Here is a 20,749-nt window from a genome sequence, read left to right on the forward strand (position 1 = left end):
GTATTTTAAAATTTTGTTTTATTTGTTTGTTTCCAGTTGCTTTGTTAGCAACCCTGAAGGATACCATGCACTCCACACAATTGAAACAAGGGTTACTGGTGACATACACGCAAGTCCACTGATGCTCTGCTTACTCTGGGGAGGAGGGCGGGTCCCATGCTCTTCCCCACTGTCAGACCCATGCTCCCTTTACCAGCTGTATGGCAAAACTATTCAAGCATAACTTTCAGACGTAATATACACTTCAATATGGGTTGGTACTCTTAACTCCTGGTTCACAACTTAAAAAGCACCAAAGGATTACAGCACAATAATGTCTTGGAATGAGAATGGCTTACTTGTCAAAATCAAACAGAGGAGATCCTCCTTCATTAAACAAAAATGCGTCTGATGTTCTCATGTTGAAGGAGATGCACCTTATGGGGACGCAGTGCAATTTCCTAAGCCAATATGAATACACCAGAGTGTTCCATGGGCTCCTGAGTAAAGCAATATCATTAAATTCCACTCTGCCGAGCTCCTTGCAGTCCTCCTGGGAACAACAGTGAGGAGTGGGGCAACAACTTGGTAATGTACCAAGTAAGGGACACCCACACAAGCTTCATCCCGCAGGTTGGTAGATACTTGGCACTAATGGCACAAACACACCATACAATTCATGTACTTCTGCAGCGCCCATTGCTCACAGTCCATAATAAGACTATATGTGTGCCAGCTAGTGAGACTGCAATTTTAGGTGGTCGTATTCTCCCTAGAAGGCTTTCAGATCACTCCCTCATCAAGATTATGCTCTGAAAGCACATGAGCGGTTACCAGAGAATGTAGAGGTTTAATGTCTGGCAGCTACAAGATCCCCAATTGAGAGAGCTGCTCCGGGGGGCATTGTCGAGTTCTTTGAGGTCAATTTATGAGTGACTTTGTGGAAGGCCTTCAAGAGAGTCAAATCCTTGTCTTAGTACAGAGGCAGAGTGAGGGAAAGGGAACGAGACACTTTAGACCTCGAGGAACTCTTTCGCAGTCTAGGGGGCCCAATGGGTCAAAGACCCAACTATGCTATAAAGTAGTCAGTACTGGCAGCTAAGGAAGCTCTCCACACTAGCTTGCTAGACACCAATAGATACTCCTGGCTCCGTTCACAAAATAGAATATACAAATGGGGGAACAAAGTGTAAAAAACTATTTTGGCTGGATAAAAAAAAGATAATGATACAAGAATGATACCAATGGTCTGGGACGCTAGGGGACAGCCAGTCCTGCAAGCTGCCAAGAATAGACAAACCTTTGTTATGCATTACAAAGATAAGTATGCACATCAGACAAGCTCTTCCCCCAGGTAGAGTTAAAGGGCTCCATTAGTTCAGAACTTCCAATGCAGGCGATCTTGACTCCTGATGCGGAGGATCTGGATTTCCCATTTACTATAACTGAAATACAACAGGCTATCTCCTAAATAAAATGCTTTCAGGTGAAGATGCCTGGGCCTGCTGGTGTCCTCTTAAATGTCTTTAAAAAAATACTCCTCATGATCAGCCTCACACCTTCTTCCACAGACCAAAAGTTATGGATCACATGTGAACTGCCATATGACTTGAGCGGAGCCATTCTCACGATTCTCCTCAAGCCCAGATTTACCTCGAATCTCTGTGAGTCTTATAGACCAATTTCCCCTATCAACATTGAAACAAATATTCTGGAATATATTGTTGCAACACGGTTAATTAATAAAGTTAGCACATTGCTGGCACTGACCAAAGCAGCTTTATGCCAAGTAGGAGCACCAGGCACTGCCCGCTTAGACTTCAAGTGACCTTAACACAAACCCATGAAATCCAGGGGAATGCCGAACTCCTTTTGTTTTTTTTAAAAAGCCTTTGATACAGTACACTGGCCCATCAAGCTAGCAGTCTACGCTAGTAGTCTAACCAAGGATGGGGTCTGGCCAGCATATTCTTGGATTTGAGGGAACTTTGTTCTTCCCCATGGCCCAGGTCCATGTTGATGGTGCCCAATCACTTCCTTTCCAAATTCACCTTGGCACCTGTAGGGGTGCTGTCTTTTCCCCTTCTCTTTGCCCTGGTCATCAAGTCTGAGGTGGAACTGAATACACTCATTTTTGTTCAATGCCTCGAAGCCACTTTCCTGAGAGCTTCCACATGCTATGGGTCTTCTGAGCTGCATCATAATTCAGAGAAAACCAGGGGAAATCAGCATACATGCCCCTTGTGGATAATCCACCTCCCAAATGCCTATATATAAAAATGAACGGTTGCCTCCACTCATTTCAAATATTTGGGAATTACCTGGTGGGATTCAAAGCATGGGCCACAGATGGCATGAAATCCTTTGAACAACTCACGGCCAATTATTTCTCTACATAAGAGCGAATTTACTCCATGTTATATGTGAATGCGTGTCATTACCTCATACCACACAATCCACGCACATATGGAGAGTTTGGTGTCCAGATTCACGGTAGACACTGAGGTGATCTTGATGGATCATGGACGGCTGCGAAACAGGCAGAGGTTAACATTTTCTGGAAGGAATAGGAAACTAAGGGCCTCATGTAGGTAGCCAAATACCGGTCGGTAACGGCCGATTTTCGGTAAATATGCCGTTACCGACCGGTATTCAGACAAGTGAGATGTAGGAGTCCAAAAACGACTTTTCGGTAAATATGAGGCGGTAAATACTGAATCATATTTACCGAATTCTAAAATACCGAATCAGAGTTACCGAATACATACTTAACGAATCGGTAAATATGAAGTGGTAAATATGAAGTGGTAAAAATGATAATGACATGTAGGAGCACTCGGTAATTAAGAAATCCAAGAAAATCGGTAAATAAGAGTCGGTAATTAACACGGATTGAAAGCAGGTGGTAACCATCAACAGTGCATATTAGCAATCCCAAAATGCAACAGCGTGGACAACATGGCCGCTATGTATGTCATTGCAAGGCGCCTACGTCTACAGGCAGCAGGACTGAGGGTTTGGCGACGGGAGGAACGCATCTACAGACAGCGCATCACACTATTCCACCTGACTGATGCAGAGATACATCAGAGGTACAGGCTACACCCCGAAACCATCATGGACTTAATCAGGGACCTTCACCCACTCCTGGACCAGCCAATAAGAAGGGCGCACGCCATCCCCCACATGTGCAAGTGCTCTGCAGCCTACATCTGCTGGCATCCGGCAGTTATCAGGTGGTGATAGCTGCGGTGGGTGGTGTATCCCAGAGTTGCCTGTCACGTTTCTTCAGGAAGTTCCTGGATGCCATGATGCAGAGAATGCACCACTACATCAGCTTCCCCAACACACAGGCTGCACTGCAGAAAACAAAAACAGACTTTTATCACATGGCACAGTTCCCCCATGTCATCGGCTGTATTGATGGTACACACATCCCAATCTGTCCACCAGCTGACACAGAGCACATCTACAGGAACAGGAAGTCCACCCACTCCATCAATGTGCAGGTGATCTGTGATGCAGGGAACATCATCACAGATATTGTTGCAAAGTTTCCTGGGAGCACCCACGACTCGTACATCTTCCAGAATAGTGGGATCTACACACGACTGAGTGCCGGAGAATTTGGAGAGGGATACCTGCTAGGTGAGTAACAGTGACGCCCCTTGCAACCTGCAAATCATAGTGTAAAGAGGCATGTGACTGATGTTTCCCTTCAACTCATATAGGCGACAGTGCATATGCATGCCGGTCATTCATCCTCACTCCCTACCTACACCCAGCAACCCAGAGTGAGAGACGATACAACGTGGCACACAAAACAACACGCAATGTGGTGGAGCGCACGTTTGGACTACTGAAGAGCAGGTTCCGCTGCCTCCACAAGAGCGGAGGCGCACGCCAGTACACACCCATCACCTGCTGCAAGATTATTGCCACTTGTGCAATGCTGCACAACCTTGCCACGAAAAAAGGTACAGATGTGGAACTAACATATTTTGAGGACAACGAGGATGAGTCAGGCCAGCCACAGGGCAACGCAGCTAGAGTGCCAACTGCAATCGATGGGAGAGAGAGACGGGCAGAGATCACATGCAACTATTTCTGAGTAAGTAAGGGGACACAGCCAGTTGTGATTAGTCATGACGTGGTTTTAATGTGGCACCACGCCATGAACACATGAACAAGCCAATCTGGCAATATAACATCTATACAAGGAGTATGTCCAGGGTTACGTCACCCATTGGGAAGTGGCTAAGCAGGGCCACATCAATGTTTGCGCATACGCGCTGCAGTGGTGGATGGCACGGCCTGTGCATCCTCACTAGAGCCAACCCCAAGCCGCCTGCTGCTCCTGCGTGCTTCTGGGATGGGGGGTGTGATGCTGCTCCTGCTGCTGGTGTCGATGCTCTCCGCAGCATCCCCTGCAGCAGTTGTCGACGCCTGACTAGTCAATAGCACCCCTAGTGCACTTGTCACCTGCACCATCCCCCGAGACAGGTCGCTGCAGCAGTGTGTTAGGCCCTCCTGCATCGTCACAGAGCGCCGGCACAGTAGAGAAGTCGCAGTTGCCAGACGGTTGAGTGCCCTGTTGGTAGTGTCCCTTCTCTGCCGTTCCCGGCGCCGTGCCTCGATGTCAGCATCCAATTTGCTGCACAACTGCTGGACTGACTGGGACATGTCCCGAATGCCCGCAGCCATGCCGCTGATGTTATTGTCCATGTTGAGTAATGTAGTTTTCATCACCCGCATGTGCCTCTGGACTGTCATGACTGCCTTTGTTTGCAGGCGCTGTTGTTTCAACATTTGGCCCTCGAGACCCAAGAAGACACCATGGCCGTCAATGGGTGCTGGTGGACTCTGGACACGCGACCTGCGGCGCCCTCTTGCTCCCGTCTGTGCTGCCTGTGAGGTGTGGGGCACAGTGGCATGGCTCCCTTCCTGGGGCCTGGTGAGTTCTTCAGGGCCCATGCTGTCAGGCGCGGATCTAGGGCGCCTACCGCATGTACAGTCAAAGGAGGACTTCATCCACCAGAATCCCCGGCTGTAAGGAGGCGTGGCCAAGAAAGGATAAATACGAGCGAAGCGAGCCAATCGAGGCGCGTAATACTGGAAGGTGGTTTTGATGCTGATCAGGAGGATCATTGGAGAGAAGGAAGACGCGGGTGTTCGCGTCTAATACCATTGGGGAAGCAAGTACCTGGCCGTGGCAGGGGTTAGCCGCGAGGTACGCGGCTTCGGGAAAACAGGCCCGACTTCACGCGGGACGCTGACGTAAGCGTCGCCGCGCTTCTCAGTCGCTGGAGAGCAACGAGGTTAGGAGCAGGAGTGTTCCTTCGAACGGCAAAGGAGACGCATTGGAAACCAGGAAGGAATCAGGTATCTCTGGAACCCGGGAAGGGAGTCTCCTAGCAGGACAGTATTGTTTGGCCAGAGGAGCCAGGAAGAAATATGGAATAGGATTAGGATTGCAAGACATTTGTTTCTCTGTTACTTACGATCAGTCGAGAGCAGGGGAAGCCCATCTACGACTCTACAGGAACTCAATAGTGGAGTAGTGACATTGGGAGAGAGCTCAGGTGTATATCACATTGGCGCTTAGTAGCGTTACGGGGAAGCTGATAAGGGAACGAAGGGGAGAGAGAACGGTCCGACTGGGCTTATTGGTATGTGAGAGGGCTGGTCCTCTCGAGTCTGAGGTTAAGGCTCCTGAAATACAGAGTGCGTGGTGTGCATGAAGAGACACTTGGTTCAAACACTTAGTGAGACTTAACTGAGAGTAGGTTACCTTGTGATGGTTGTATTTTCTCTCATGTATTACTTTGCAGGACTCCCACCAAATCAGCTGTACCCCTTATAGTCCTAGTCCCTCGCCTGATTGCCCTGGAACTCTGAGTGTGTTTCGAACCAGAGCCGGGGACGTCGGGAGGTGGAACCCTTGTGCTTCATTCGAGTCTGCCGGAGCCACAGTGGAACGTGACAGAATTACGCGCCCAAGAAAACACTCCGGTGGGTTCGAATAAGGCACAAGCATGGCGTCGTTAGACGACGTGTTGCAGGCTCTCTTGTTAGTGCAACAGGAATTGGCCGCCTCAAAAGCAGAAACGGCCGCCCTAAGAGACAGGGTGGATCGTCAGGGTAGAAATCCGTTTGACGCCACTCTGTCTTCATCACCTATACAGGTGAACGTGTCTCCTCCTATACCCCTGGCTAGCCCGGAGAGGTTCTCGGGGGATCCCCTCAAGATCCAAACCTTTCTGACGCAAATAGCCTTGCATTTCTCTTGCAAACCCGCTTCCTTTCCTTCTAACCATTCACGAGTGGCTTTTGCGATTTCGTATATGACGGGGGACGCCGCCAATTGGGCGGTGCCCTTGGTCAAATACGATGACCCTCTGTTATCGGATTGGAACGCATTCCGTAGCGAGTTCGAGCGGGTGTTTGATCGAAGGGCTACCACTTTCTCGGCGGACCGAGAATTGTTAACTCTCCGCCAGGGTAAACTAGAGTTGGTATCTTATCTGACCCAGTTTAATCGGCTCATAGCTGAAACCGCATGGCCCGAGGAAAAAAGGATGTCCCTCTATTACCAAGGCTTGTGCGATGACATGAAGGACGTGGTGGCTCAGATAGATCCGCAGCCCTCCACGTTCACGGATTTGATGAATCTCACGTTGCGTCTAGATCATAGACTGGCGGAACGAAGGGGAGAGAGAGTATATGCTCACGTAGAGAGACCAGAGAAGGGCAACAGACACGCTGGAACCCCTTCTGAGGTCCAGCCGGAACCCATGGAGGTGGGGGCTATCCGGGCCCCATTATCTAGGGCAGAAAGAGAATCACGCAGACTAGCAGGGTTATGCATGTACTGCGGCAAGAAGGGACACTATGTCAGGGACTGCCCCATAAAACCCAAGAAGAGCGGGTTCGCGGGTATGAAGAAAGTGGCGGTGACCACGATGCATACCTCCCTCTCAGACGCTCTGGCTCCAGAACAGAGCGTACAGGTATCCGAACCCAGGACGTTACAGTTGCCTTCTTTGGCGGTCATAGAATCAGTCGCTTCTGAATCCCACGTTCTGTTAGCCATGCGATTGTCGGTGGGAACGCAAGACCATGAGGTCAGAGTGATGGTTGACTCAGGGGCCACCGGGAATTTCGTGGATAGCGGGTTGGTGAAGAGGCTGGGGTTGAGGCGCCTCCCGAGAATTAGTCCCGAAACGGTATGGGCGGTTGATGGGAAGCCTCTCATTTCTGGGCCTATCACGGAGGTTACAGAAGCACTGACACTGACCAAACCGGGACCTCTTTGGGATCATGTGGAAGAAGTAGCCCTGAATATCATCGAGGCTCCCCAGTATGAGGTGATTTTAGGGATGCCTTGGTTAACAACTCATAATCCCAAAATAGATTGGAAGAGAAAAACAGTGGACTTCGAAACAGAGTTTTGTAAAGGGGAATGCGCTAACGCGCACCGAACCCATCTCCTTGCCCTCACCCAGGGGTATCACGTTCTCACGGCAGCTGAGAAGGAGACAGAACTTCCCGCCGTATATTCCCAGTTTAGAGACGTATTCAGCGAGAGTAAGGCGGAAGACTTGCCCCCACACCGCATTTACGACTGCCAAATAGAGCTAATCCCTGGGGCGCTCATGCCCTCGTGTAGAGTGTATGCTTTATCAGAGCCAGAAACAGAACATCTGCGCAAGTACTTAGAACACTTTGTAGAAATAGGGTTTATTAGACCTTCCCGCTCCCCTGCAGCGTCGCCTCTTTTCTTTATCAAGAAGGCTAATGGCGACTTGAGGACGTGCATCGATTATCGCGTCTTGAATAAAAACACGGTTCGCAACCGTTACCCTCTTCCACTCATCCCGGTCTTGCTGGACCAGGTGAAGGAGGCAACCATTTATACAAGATTGGACTTGAGGGGGGCCTATCACCTGGTCCGGATACGGGAGGGGGATGAGTGGAAGACGGCGTTCAAGACGCGATACGGTCTCTTTGAGTATAGAGTCATGCCGTTTGGGCTGTGTAACGCCCCGGCGGCATTCCAATTCTTTCTCGATGACGTTCTCAAGGAGTATATCGACAAAACCGCAGTGGTATACATAGACGATATACTGATATATTCCACAGAACGAAGAACCCATAGCACACATGTTTCACAGATACTACAGAAGTTGAGAGAGAACAATCTGTTTTGCAAGTTGAGCAAATGCGAATTTCATGTTGAGAAAGTGGAGTTCCTGGGAGTGATCCTGAGTCCTGCAGGATTGAGTATGGCTGAGAGGAAGGTGTCCGCTGTACAGGAGTGGCCTATACCAAAGACAGTGAGAGATGTACAGTGTTTCCTGGGCTTTTCTAACTATTACCGGCGATTTATCTCTCACTTCTCACAGCTCGTCTCTCCTCTTACCCGGTTGCTCCGAAAAGGTCACCAGTTTTCATGGACTCAAGAGGCTATGCAGGCGTTCTGTGAGCTAAAACACGCATTCACCACCGCACCGATTCTACAGCATCCCAGATCCGATTCACCGTTCATAGTAGAAGCGGACGCTTCTGACATAGCAGTGGGGGCGGTTCTTTCGCAACGGGAAGTGCTGTCCGGCCAGCTGCACCCCATAGCATTTCTGTCTCGGAAGCTGTCCCCGGCTGAAACACACTACACGATCGCCGAGAAGGAGTTGCTAGCGGTGAGAAAGGCGTTTCAGGAATGGAGGCACTACCTGTGGGGAGCTAGGCACCCAGTAACGGTGTATACGGACCATCGCAATTTGCAATATCTGAAAACAGCCCGGCACCTCACGCAAAGGCAGATGCGGTGGATGCTGTTTTTTGCAGGGTTTGACTTTGTCATCACTTTCAGACCGGGTTCGGAGAACCGAAAAGCTGATTCGTTATCTCGACAAAATGGGGACCAACCGGCTTGTAGAGAAGTCCTAGAGGCCATCATTCCCCCAGAAAAGGTGATATGTGGGATCAGAGCGGACACGTTCTTGAACACCGTAAGAACACAACGTACCCTGGTGCAATGGCTACATTGGGAGGAACAAGGTTCGGATCGGCGAATGAAGGGGGGATTGCCTTTTGTTCGAGACCGATTATTTATTCCGTCTGTGGCGCTACAGCACCAGGCTTTCGAATGGTGCCATGAGTCGCTGATAGCAGGTCATCCAGGGTGTACGAAGACTCTTCATCTCCTACAACGTTGCTTCTGGTGGGAACACATGAACGAGGACGTCCGACGGTGGATACAACAGTGCGACGTGTGCGCCCGAGCCAAGGGCGACCGCTCGAAAGCCAAGGGCAAGTTGGTTCCCATGCCAACTCCAGCAGGGCCCTGGCAGCACATCAGTATCGACTTCGTCGTGGGGCTACCGATGGACCAGGGATGCAATGCGATTATGGTGGTGGTGGACAGCCTCACCAAGCTGGGTCATTTCGTGCCGTGCAAAAACCTACCCTCGGCCAGTCAAACAGCGCAGTTATTGCTGTCACATGTGGTGAGACTGCATGGAGTCCCGGGGGTCATAGTTTCGGACAGAGGCCCGCAGTTCATTGCACGCTTCTGGAAAACATGGTGTACGGCCCTGCAGGTGGAGGTAGCCACGTCGACCAGCTTCCACCCACAGACGGATGGCCAGACCGAGCGTCTTAATCAAACACTCAAGACGTATCTCCGTTGCTTCTCCAAAGAAGCAAGCGCTTCATGGGTATCGCTCCTCTGGTTGGCTGAACTCTCCTACAATAATGCGTGGCATAGCTCCATCAAGGAATCGCCCTTTAGGGCTACCTACGGTTATCACGCCAGGGTTCTTCCGTTGTCTTTCCCAGCGGAGGTGCGGGACCGGCCCGCTCTGGCTGCCCAGCTGCGGGTTCTGGGGAACTTGCATAGACACCTCAAGAAGAATCTGGTGAGAGCGAAGGGCATTTATAAGGCCTGGGCTGACCGCCGTCGACAGGACGGCCCGTCCTATCTACCGGGCGACAAAGTGTGGTTATCCACGAAATACCTCCGCTTCAAAATGCGCAGCGTCTTTCATCCTCGCTTCATAGGCCCATACCCTGTGGTTCGTCGTGTGGGTTTAGTGGCGTATCGATTGGCTTTACCTGTCTCTTTGCGCATCCACCCGGTGTTCCACTGCAGCTTGCTGAAGCCGGCGGTGGGGGCCAGGAGGGTGGCAGCCCCGCCGATATTTCGGGATGGCCAGTTGGAGTACGAGGTCCGGAAGGTGTTGGATTCCAAATTGAGGAGGGGTCGTCTGTGGTATCTTCTGTCCTGGAAGGGGTACTCGGCGGAGGAGGATTCCTGGGTCCCGGCCTCGGACATACACGCTCCGGAGGCGGTCCGTTCCTTTCACGCCCGCTGCCCGGGCAAGCCTGGTCATAGGAGGCACCCGGCGAGGGGGGCATACTGTCAGGCGCGGATCTAGGGCGCCTACCGCATGTACAGTCAAAGGAGGACTTCATCCACCAGAATCCCCGGCTGTAAGGAGGCGTGGCCAAGAAAGGATAAATACGAGCGAAGCGAGCCAATCGAAGCGCGTAATACTGGAAGGTGGTTTTGATGCTGATCAGGAGGATCATTGGAGAGAAGGAAGACGCGGGTGTTCGCGTCTAATACCATTGGGGAAGCAAGTACCTGGCCGTGGCAGGGGTTAGCCGCGAGGTACGCGGCTTCGGGAAAACAGGCCCGACTTCACGCGGGACGCTGACGTAAGCGTCGCCGCGCTTCTCAGTCGCTGGAGAGCAACGAGGTTAGGAGCAGGAGTGTTCCTTCGAACGGCAAAGGAGACGCATTGGAAACCAGGAAGGAATCAGGTATCTCTGGAACCCGGGAAGGGAGTCTCCTAGCAGGACAGTATTGTTTGGCCAGAGGAGCCAGGAAGAAATATGGAATAGGATTAGGATTGCGAGACATTTGTTTCTCTGTTACTTACGATCAGTCGAGAGCAGGGGAAGCCCATCTACGACTCTACAGGAACTCAATAGTGGAGTAGTGACATTGGGAGAGAGCTCAGGTGTATATCACATTGGCGCTTAGTAGCGTTACGGGGAAGCTGATAAGGGAACGAAGGGGAGAGAGAACGGTCCGACTGGGCTTATTGGTATGTGAGAGGGCTGGTCCTCTCGAGTCTGAGGTTAAGGCTCCTGAAATACAGAGTGCGTGGTGTGCATGAAGAGACACTTGGTTCAAACACTTAGTGAGACTTAACTGAGAGTAGGTTACCTTGTGATGGTTGTATTTTCTCTCATGTATTACTTTGCAGGACTCCCACCAAATCAGCTGTACCCCTTATAGTCCTAGTCCCTCGCCTGATTGCCCTGGAACTCTGAGTGTGTTTCGAACCAGAGCCGGGGACGTCGGGAGGTGGAACCCTTGTGCTTCATTCGAGTCTGCCGGAGCCACAGTGGAACGTGACACATGCTGTCGTCTGACGAGGTGTCTAAGGCTCGTAGCCTGGCTGCTGGACGCCTCCTCATTCCCACACCTGCAAGCGGAGATGTGGCCGGTGATTCAAACATGAGTGGCGATGCTGGCTCTGGGTGAGGTGATGCTGGCTCTGGGTGAGGTGATGCTGGCTCTGGGTGAGGTGATGCTGGCTCTGGCTGCGGCGAGGCTGCCTGTGTTGGTGGTGCGGCTGCCAGTGGGCCTGCTCCCTGGTCTGAACTTGTGCTGGCTAGAGGTGATATTTGTGGCCGGTGTGCCGTCTCTCCTGCAGCATGCCCTGTCCTGCATGATGTCACATCTGTAGACAGAAATACAACATTGGCTCAGTGTCCCCGAAGGGCTGCATTGAAAGCGTCACAATACATAATTTCACATTCCGAAATGTCCTCTGTCTCCTTGTGCCTCGAGTGCGTGACATGCCTTGTTGCCCTGTAACATTTACGTCATGGTTGGTGTTTCCCTGACTACATCTCCCGGAATGCATTGCCTGTCTGCACTGACACGTGTGGACTGCAGTGTGATTCTCGTTTCACATTGGGGGATGTGGGATAGGGATAGGGGGTGCTACATTGCTGTGCTTTCGTCTTACCTTGTTGTGTGGCGGCTCTGGCAGAGCTGTCGGCGTCCCCAAGACCCACGACGCTCTCTTGCTCGATTGTGGCCCCCACCAGCTCCTCCAGTTCGGTGAGGGCAGGTGCCCTGTTGGTTCCACCTCCAGTCTGGCTGGCCTCCTTCTGGATGTCGCCCATCTTCCTCTTGGTTACAATCCTCAGGTCATACCAGCGCTTCTTTAGGACCTCTATGTCCCTGTGGGTCACTCCCACGGCATTCACATGGGCCTGGATGGCCAGCCATATGTTGCGCTTTTCAGCCTCAGGCACTTGCAGGGATTGCCTTCCAAACAGCTTCTGGTGCTGCTTCACCACCTCCTCCACCAGCACCTGGAGTTCCTTGGGGCTAAATTTCAGCTTCCTCCTCCTTTCCCCTCCGTCTCTCTGTGTTCTCTGGCTGGACATGATGTTCGTTTTCCCGCTCGCACAGGCACCGGCTCCCTGCCTCTCCTCTGCACTCCAAGCCTCTCCAGGGTCGGCTAATTATGTACACCTGCCTGGGTGTGGCCACTTCCTGGTTGGGTGGGCTGTGGTTGCACGGGATTAGCTGTTTCGTCAAGTCATGTGATTTTATTTACCGATTCCGTACATACCGATTCGGTATTTTCCGATTCGGTAAATACCACCTCGGTATTTTCCGATTCGGTAAATACCACCTCGGTATTTTCCGATTCGGTAAATACCACCTCGGTATTTACCGATTCGGTGAATTCCGATTCGTGATTACCGAATGTTACCGACTCGGTAACTGTTACCGAATTTTTACCTACATATAACTTACCGATTCTAATTTACCGATTCGGTACGGCTCGGTATTTAAGAAACGGTAAAATTTATTTACCTACATGAGGCCCTAAATGTGCAAATGGGACATGGCAAAGAATTAGCAAAATGCGGCTCTGCCAACCTTTGGCGAGTGGCAGGGAGGAATAAATAGATGTGCATTTTCAGAAAAGGTACTCTATAAATCTAGAGGTTGCCCAATGAGTTATCAGTGGATTTGGTCTACACAGACACAGTATGACGAGCCCAGATCTCTCCTGGCCCAAGGGCGATGGGCAAGAAAATAAGTTATTTGGTGTTTGCCTGGTTTGAGGATCCATTTGGACTCCGCGGTGGGAGAAGGGGCAGTTTTTGGATTGGACTTCAGTGAATATGTATTGTCAAATGTTGTTACGAATGCTTATTGGTACTATCATTATATGCTGTTTATTAAGAACTGAAATGCAAATAAAAAGGTTTATAAGATAAATAAAAATAAACTGAGTGTTTGACCTGAAAGAATGTTAGGACTTATTACTTGGGTAGGGTTCACATCCTCCCCAACTAATAGCCTATTTTCTTATATTGGTGCTCAGTGGGGGGATCAAGAACTTGTGTTTAGCAGTTGCCACTCAGTTATAAAAGTTAAAATTAAAACTTCCTTTATACAAGTGTTAGCCAAAATTGAAAATGATTTTTAACTGGCATAAGGTCTTGACTGGGCTATTTTTTTAAAAGCTGTCATGCCACAACACGGAAAGAAAGGGAGTAACAGAAATGAAAAGAACTCATGTTCTAAAGGGTTCCTAAAGTTTGCGAATAAGCAAGAGTCCCTAACCACCCTTAAGAAGAAATGAGGTGGGTACAAAGGGTAGAATATTGATCTGACCAAAGACCAAGGTGTGCTTTGACTGTCAGCAACCAGAACAGATGAATAAAGACTCTGCTGGCTCCAAGAAGCCCCACCAGTGAGCAGTCCCAAGGGATTGCAAATTTAGGACTTCAGGCCAACGTTGGGCCAGGGGCAAACAAGAGTTGGAGGAAAGCCCCAGTAGTCTCCTTAGGTGGAGTGGGTGTTGTGACCATGGCTGCCTAGCCTTCTAGCATGGTAAAGTATAGACAATGGAAATCCATCATCGAGACTCGTGTAGAGGCTCCGAGGGAAACAGAAGCCAACATGACCACTGTGATGGAAAAGTTGGTGTTCTGGGATATGTATTCAGTTTCACGAAATTAGAGAGGCAGCTGATATTGACACACTCGGTAGGAGTATCATGTGTTTAACCTTTTTAGGTCAAGCCTAGACAGTGCTTGCCCTGTCTCTTCGATACATGTTGTCTATACTTTGTGGGGCTACCACCCGCTCATTGCTTTTTTTTTTTTCAGTGTCCTTTAAAAATCCTTGCTTTTAAGGGGTTACTCTTTCCTATTTATCGATCCTTTTCATCAGTTCTTCACACTCACAGAGCAGTCCCCATTACTTGTAGGTTTCCACTTGTCCCGTTTTAGCAATTGTAAAAGGGACTACTTTTTCTTTTGACTATGAGCACTCCACATGAGCGCTCAATGTTTTCAGTCCCTGTGAGCTCAGATTTCCGTTTCTATGAACAGGGCTGTAATATAGCCTTATAGCCCGCCGTAGCGGGCTATACCGGCTGTTAATGGCCCGCTGCAGCGTTAAAGGCCCGAGCCGAAGGCGAGGGACTTTAACAAGAGCAGCGGGCCATTAACAGCGGTATAGCCCTGCTACGAAGGGCTATAAGGCTATTAGAACATTCTGCCACTAGAGGGCAGAATGTTCTACCAAAACAAAGCCCTTCAGGGAGCGCGAGGGGATTGAAATCCCCTCAGGCTCCCTGAAGTCTTTGTTCACAGCCAGAGCTGTGAACAAAGACACATTGGAATGTTGGTGCTCCGGGCTTATACCGGCCAGTATTAGCCCGGAGCGCTCCATTGTCTTCAATGGAGCTGCCAACGTTCCAATGTTCTAATTCTTGTTATCTTCTCACATTTGCTGTGCATTCAAAAACAGAGATGACATGTCAGACACTTCAGATGCTGTTTTCAAGGGCGCCTCTTTAATTTTCTCTGACTTAAAGTCTGTGTATTTCCTCCAAACCCCTCCTGCTTCACTGCTTGTTGACTTAGCGAACCTCAGTCCCCATTCCTTTAGCAGCCCAACATCGCAGCACAGTTAATGGCAAGGCTTGACCAACTCCCGTCACATTTTTTCTGACGGTAGTTTATATAATGTTAACTCGACCGAAGGTGTTGGAGCACTTTATATAATAGATAGTTACATTACACAAGGGCAGATACATTTTTGGGGTCATTTTTATAGAGCACAAACACATAAGAGAAGCTGTACTAATGTGGGTTAGCTAAACTCATGGTAAAGGAAGGGAGAGTGCAAAGCCAATACTGCCATGGTGTGCAGATTACTGCTAGGGAGCGCTAACGCTACTACTGGGCGTTTTATATGAAAGAGCTATGCACCAAGAATGTAAGCAGTTTGTGGTCACCTCGGAGGTCCATGACTTCATAAAGGTACTCTGTATTCAACCTCATTCCTCTGTAAAGTCATGGAACTCCTGGGTGACTTACAATATTTTAAATAACATACAGCAGGGGTTTATCTTATATATATACACATTTGCTCAGTTGTATTCAGTGGCATATGTAACTTGCACCATAGTGTTTCTAAAACCCTTACTAACATCCTTTTTGGCTTCCAATTTTGAAGCGAACCATTTACAAGTAACTACTTTCTGTATTTTCATAATTGAGAAACAGTGTCTATGCTATACTAAGGAGGCTAATAAATTTGCTAACTCCATTAGTTAGCCCACTGACCTCATTAACCCCTGTATCTATTATTTAATCCTCCTCTAAGTACTGTTACAGGAGACGTACATTAATTTAAGGGCAATATACAGCCAAGGTTGGTGAGACTTCTTCGCTTGTGCCTGGCAGGTTATGACGTTGAAAAATACAAGAAATTGGTCAGATCAAGGCATTTCAAATATGTGCTGTCCCCTCTGCAGGAATTTCAGATTTGACAGACACTGAACAATAGAACAGAGGTGGTCCACAGGGGTCAAGGTGGACTGCTTTCGAGACTGTGGGAGCCAAATGGTCTAAAACAGTCTTCTCTCTCGGCCGAGAGGCAGTTAAGGCTTCCATGAAGCATACTACATCCTACTTCCTTTTCAGTCTTTCACTGGGCTTTATTCACCTGTTTCCCAATAAGGGAGAACGGATCAAAGGCCAGTTGAGGACATGTATTTTTAATTAAGAGAAAAATGTTGATTACATTCAACCGAGAATTACATTTTGTGCAAAAATACCTGTGTTCACCCATTGCACTGCCTCCTTATCTTGATAGGGATAACTTTTGATCATGTGGTTACAGTGGCTTGGCCATGATGGACAAGCTCTTTGGAACTTCTTGGCATACTCTGATGGTAGGTGTTATATTAACTCCTACACATAATCCCACTAGAAAGGAGGTCCCACAATGTCTTTATGATTTGAAGCTGGGGGTTAATATGAGGTGAGCTTTACTGGGCCGCAGATTTCTGCTTGGCTGTTACTCTTTGATTCTTTTATTCAGATAACTGAGGCCAGCGTTATGCAGGGCCCGGTGTGCCAGAGCAAGTGCTTTAAAAGTGACTCTTTTGCTAACTGGGAGCCAGTGCAGTTTGGCTAGGATGGGGGAGGTTGTGGTTCCTTTTCAGATGTTGAAAAAAGGCACGCTGCCATGTTTTGGATCACCTGTAGTCAGTGGATTAGGTATGCGGGTAGTCCCAGATACAAAGTGTTCACATAGTCCAGTCTGGAGACACTCACGACTTGAACTACAGTTTTGGGGCCTCCCATGGAAGAAGGGGAATTAATTTTCTGACTGTCCTTAGGATCCACATACAGTGTCTGTCGATTCGTTGGATCGGAGTCTTGAAAAGATAAGTCCTTATCAAAGAAGACTCCTAGGTTTCTCACTGCCTGAGTTGGCAGATGGTGGGGTGGATCCGTCCTTAAGCCAAGCGATTGACCAACCCGGATTAAGTTTAGATTCAAACAATAGGATTTCAGTTTTATCTGGGTAACACTGTTGTTGACTTTCATTGAGCCAGCCTATGACTGATCTCATGCAGTTAGAAAAGGATTCCTTGCTAGTGTCTGAGTTGCCCGCTTAGGAGAAAACCAACTGAGTGTCGTTGGCATATGAGAGTATAGTGATGTCAAACGACTCTACCAGGGTTGCCAGCGGAGACATGTAAACAGTAAATAATGTTGGGCTTAGTGAGGAGCATTGAGGTACCCCACATTTAAGTGGTTTGGCCTTGCAGCAGTGTGGTTTTGTCCAGACCAATTGTGCTCACTCTGTAAGGAAAGAGGTCAGCCACTCTTAGGCCATTCCCCTGATAGCCGAGTTAGACAAGCTGTGTAGAAGAATGTCATGGGAGACAGTGATATTGACAGGTCTAACAGAATGAGTGTGGCATTGTGAATTTTATCCAGTCACATTTTTAGTGACTCAATAATTTCCAGCAGTGCTGTTTCGATACAGTGTCGCATTCAGAAGACCGACTGGGGATCAGAGAGTTGTTTATTTACCAGAAGTTTTGTGGCTGCTCAGAGGAGGGATATGGGTCTGAAGCTGGATAGGATCTTACTGTCTACTGTGGGTGTCTTGATTAGCGGGATGACGCTGACTTGTTTTCATATCAGAGCAAATGAGCCTGTCTGAAGTGAGGCATTGAACACCTTCGCATAGGCACTGCCTATGACCTCTGCAATTTGTCTCAGTGTTTGGGGGGGGGCATAGGTCTAGTGGTGAGCAGGTTTTAAACAATAGGAGTCTTTTCAGTTCTTCACGAGGTGACAAGAATAAAATCAGTGAATTGGTTGGGGAGGGTTCAGTGGGCACAGGGGAGAGAGAGTAAAGGTGGGCGAAACTGAGGGAACACCAAGGTTAGTTTGTATTTTGATGATTTTATTTTCAAAAAAGTCACTTAACTCCTGACCTGCCTTTGGGGTAAGCATGGCAAGGGGAGCACATGCTTTGGCATCCATAAAGCATGATACAATGTTAAAGATTTCTTTAGACCCGTTTTCTGCCACCAGAATTTTTGAAGTATAGAAATTAGAGCGGGCTTTTACATCTTGTTGTGGTAGTTTCTAAGGGACATTTATGGTGTATGATGTGTTAATGGCTGTTTTCCTACTCAGTGCTTTGGATTTTCATTCTTGTTTTCAGGTGCACTGCAGTAATGCCACAGAAATTGGAGCAGAGGTGACTACAATGGTGGTCTCATCTGGGAATCTCCTATGCATATAGGATCCTGTGATGATGGTTACTACCAAGCCCTATCCTATGCCGATAATACAGATTGTAGACGAAGAGGGCATTTAACACATACTCTGAGCCTCAACATTCCAGGCTGAAATCTTGTCGGAGACACAGTAGAATACAATTGTTCTCGACAGGGCACAAGAAATAATGAACAAAAGATTACAATTTAGCACTCTAAAAATGCTTTTCTGCATGTGGACCCGCTTCAACTCAGAGCTGCAATTCCTGTTTTAGGGTCTGGAGAACACAGAGGTGCAGAGAGCAGTATGGCATTTGAACTCAAAGAATTGCCGAAAAGATATCATTAGAGGTAAAATCTTTAGATTTTGCTCTATGGTCAGCCAGATATGATTTTGGACGAGACCTTTTATAAGAACGATTGGTTTTACAGGCCTATTTGTATTTGGCTCTATTAGAATTTAAAGTAGACATGAGAAAAGCATATAGCCAAAAATAAAATTTCTTTTAAAAGTAAAAAAATGAGCACTGTTACGCGTCTAGGATGGGAGAAGGGAGACTACGGTCTTTCTGGCTATCAAAAGCCAAATATGAGTACGCTACAATAGGTATGGCAAATACTATTCACACATATCTGATTAACCATGGATGTTAGGGGTTTTTGGCCACATTCAGATGGTCAGATTTCAATTCAAACCAAGACTAAGGCAAATATTTATCGAAACATTTAGCGAGCTTTCGGGTGTATATTAGTGCACACAATTTGTAACATAAATTAATGGGGTGATTCTTAAAGGAATAATTTATATTCTAAACAAAGGATAAGAAAGTGGCTGGAAGGTTGATAAATATACCATGAAAGAATCAGACTAGCTATGAATGTTGGCATCAACATCCAATAATACAATGAAAATGTCAAATGATCACAATGTCCCAAACATTTATACAATTGATGAGCAATATTGGGTTCAGTAAAACAGTGATCGAATGTGGCGAATGGAATGGTGAGCCATCCATTCTTAATCAGATAGTCTACGAGATCCCACATTACATTTTAAGTGAATATGATGAGAATATAGTAAAAGGTAGTGTCAAGCTACTAACCTTGGATATTTAGAACTGTCGATGAAGGCCTTTTCGTCACTCTCAGCCTCCAGAAAGCTAATGAAGTTTCCATCAGACAGAGGTAAGAGCTGGAGATCCTGGAGATCTCTGTATTGTTCGTCACTGATCACATACTCCAATATCAATAGCTTCCGTCTGCTTGAGAGCCCATTCCAGGAGTTTTGTCGTAAGACCCCTCGGATGAATAAAGGGGTCACCATTCTGAGCTTGTTGGAAGCCAACAAAAGTGTACTCAAAATGTGTCCTGGGACCTTGACAAGAGGTTCTCCAACATGCAGAAGGAGTTCTTCCAAGGCTTGCTGTATGTCATCGTTCTGCAAGTCAGGTAAGAAAACTGCTTCAGTTGCTTTCAACCACATGGAACTATCAGCAGCCGAATATAGCACGTCCATCTGAAGCAGGTATTTGGCAATGTTTTCAGTCAGCCTTTGCCACTTCTCTTTGTGCACGGTCTGATTTGGGTCTGGCCAAATGCCATAGGCCAAAGAACTTGAACCATCCAAAGACCTTACCAAAGACACAGCTGCCTGGACTGCCTGGCAATAGACGAGAGGTAAGATCTGCTCTACCAGCAGATGGTTCCACTGGGCCGCGTCATTGTGTTGTTGATCTACTTCCACCCATTTTATGCTTCTTCTGTCATCAGTCAGGTCAAAGCTGGCATTGATTATGATCGGGAGACCAGTCCTATTTTCTTCTCTGTCTGGGAGCGGCAGGAAGCAGCTGAGACGCCCACCACAGGAATTTCCACCCTCTTCAAGTAGGCAATATGCGAGGCCAATCGTGGGAATATTGTTTAATTTCTTTGCAAGGTCTTCCAAGACCTCAAAATTTCCATCTTTGATTGTGCTACCAATGACAAGCCATTTACAGACTTCATCAGGTCTACCAAAGCTATTCAGAGTAGAGGTCTTCACTTTCATCGAAGTGATTAGCTTGGAGGAAGTGCAACTGATATTCTTTAGAGCTACATCACAATGAACATCCATGCGGGTAGTCAGTATGTCTTTCACTGCACCATCATGGCCAATAATTCTCAATGACACATGAGTGACATTCCGAAGAAAGAGAAGGCTAATACTAGCATCCTTACTGAAGCACTCAAATAGCTCAGTAACCCTTTCTGTACTGTAAAGGTTGTCAGATATGTCAGAAGGACTTGACCGCAGTGGAAAACGGAAGAGCGTGCCCTTGAAGTAGCCAGTCTGCTTAATGTTGTCCCAATTACCATTGTCAATGGTGCTTAAAACATCCATGAAGGGGAGAAATTGGTCTGAGAGTGATTCAACCTCCTTCCTGTCCTCCTCGTCCTGCAGGTTCCAAATGAAGCCTCCATCATCAAAGACTGTCCTTTGCGGATCTAGCATTCCAATGTGTCCACCACTGAACACCTCTGGAAGATCTGAGGATTCAATGTAAGAGAGTGTGAGTGCAGCAAACAAAAACCTTTACTGGGACATAAATGCCTTTGATATCAACACAAAACTGGAATTTTAATAG

The 20,749-nt window shown here is 48.0% G+C and overlaps 1 protein-coding gene across 1 annotated transcript in view; it reads right to left on the minus strand.

Annotated features, from left to right (window-relative positions):
* LOC146809714 (sacsin-like) overlaps positions 1 to 20,749 on the minus strand; it is a 406,589-nt gene that overhangs the window by 61,660 nt on the left and 324,180 nt on the right. The window contains 1 exon segment of the mRNA XM_085616554.1: positions 19,229 to 20,651. Coding sequence (XP_085472680.1) covers positions 19,229 to 20,651 — 1,423 coding nt within the window.

Source organism: Triturus cristatus, chromosome 7, assembly GCF_964204655.1.
Source record: "Triturus cristatus chromosome 7, aTriCri1.1, whole genome shotgun sequence".
Taxonomy (NCBI): Eukaryota; Metazoa; Chordata; class Amphibia; order Caudata; family Salamandridae; genus Triturus; species Triturus cristatus.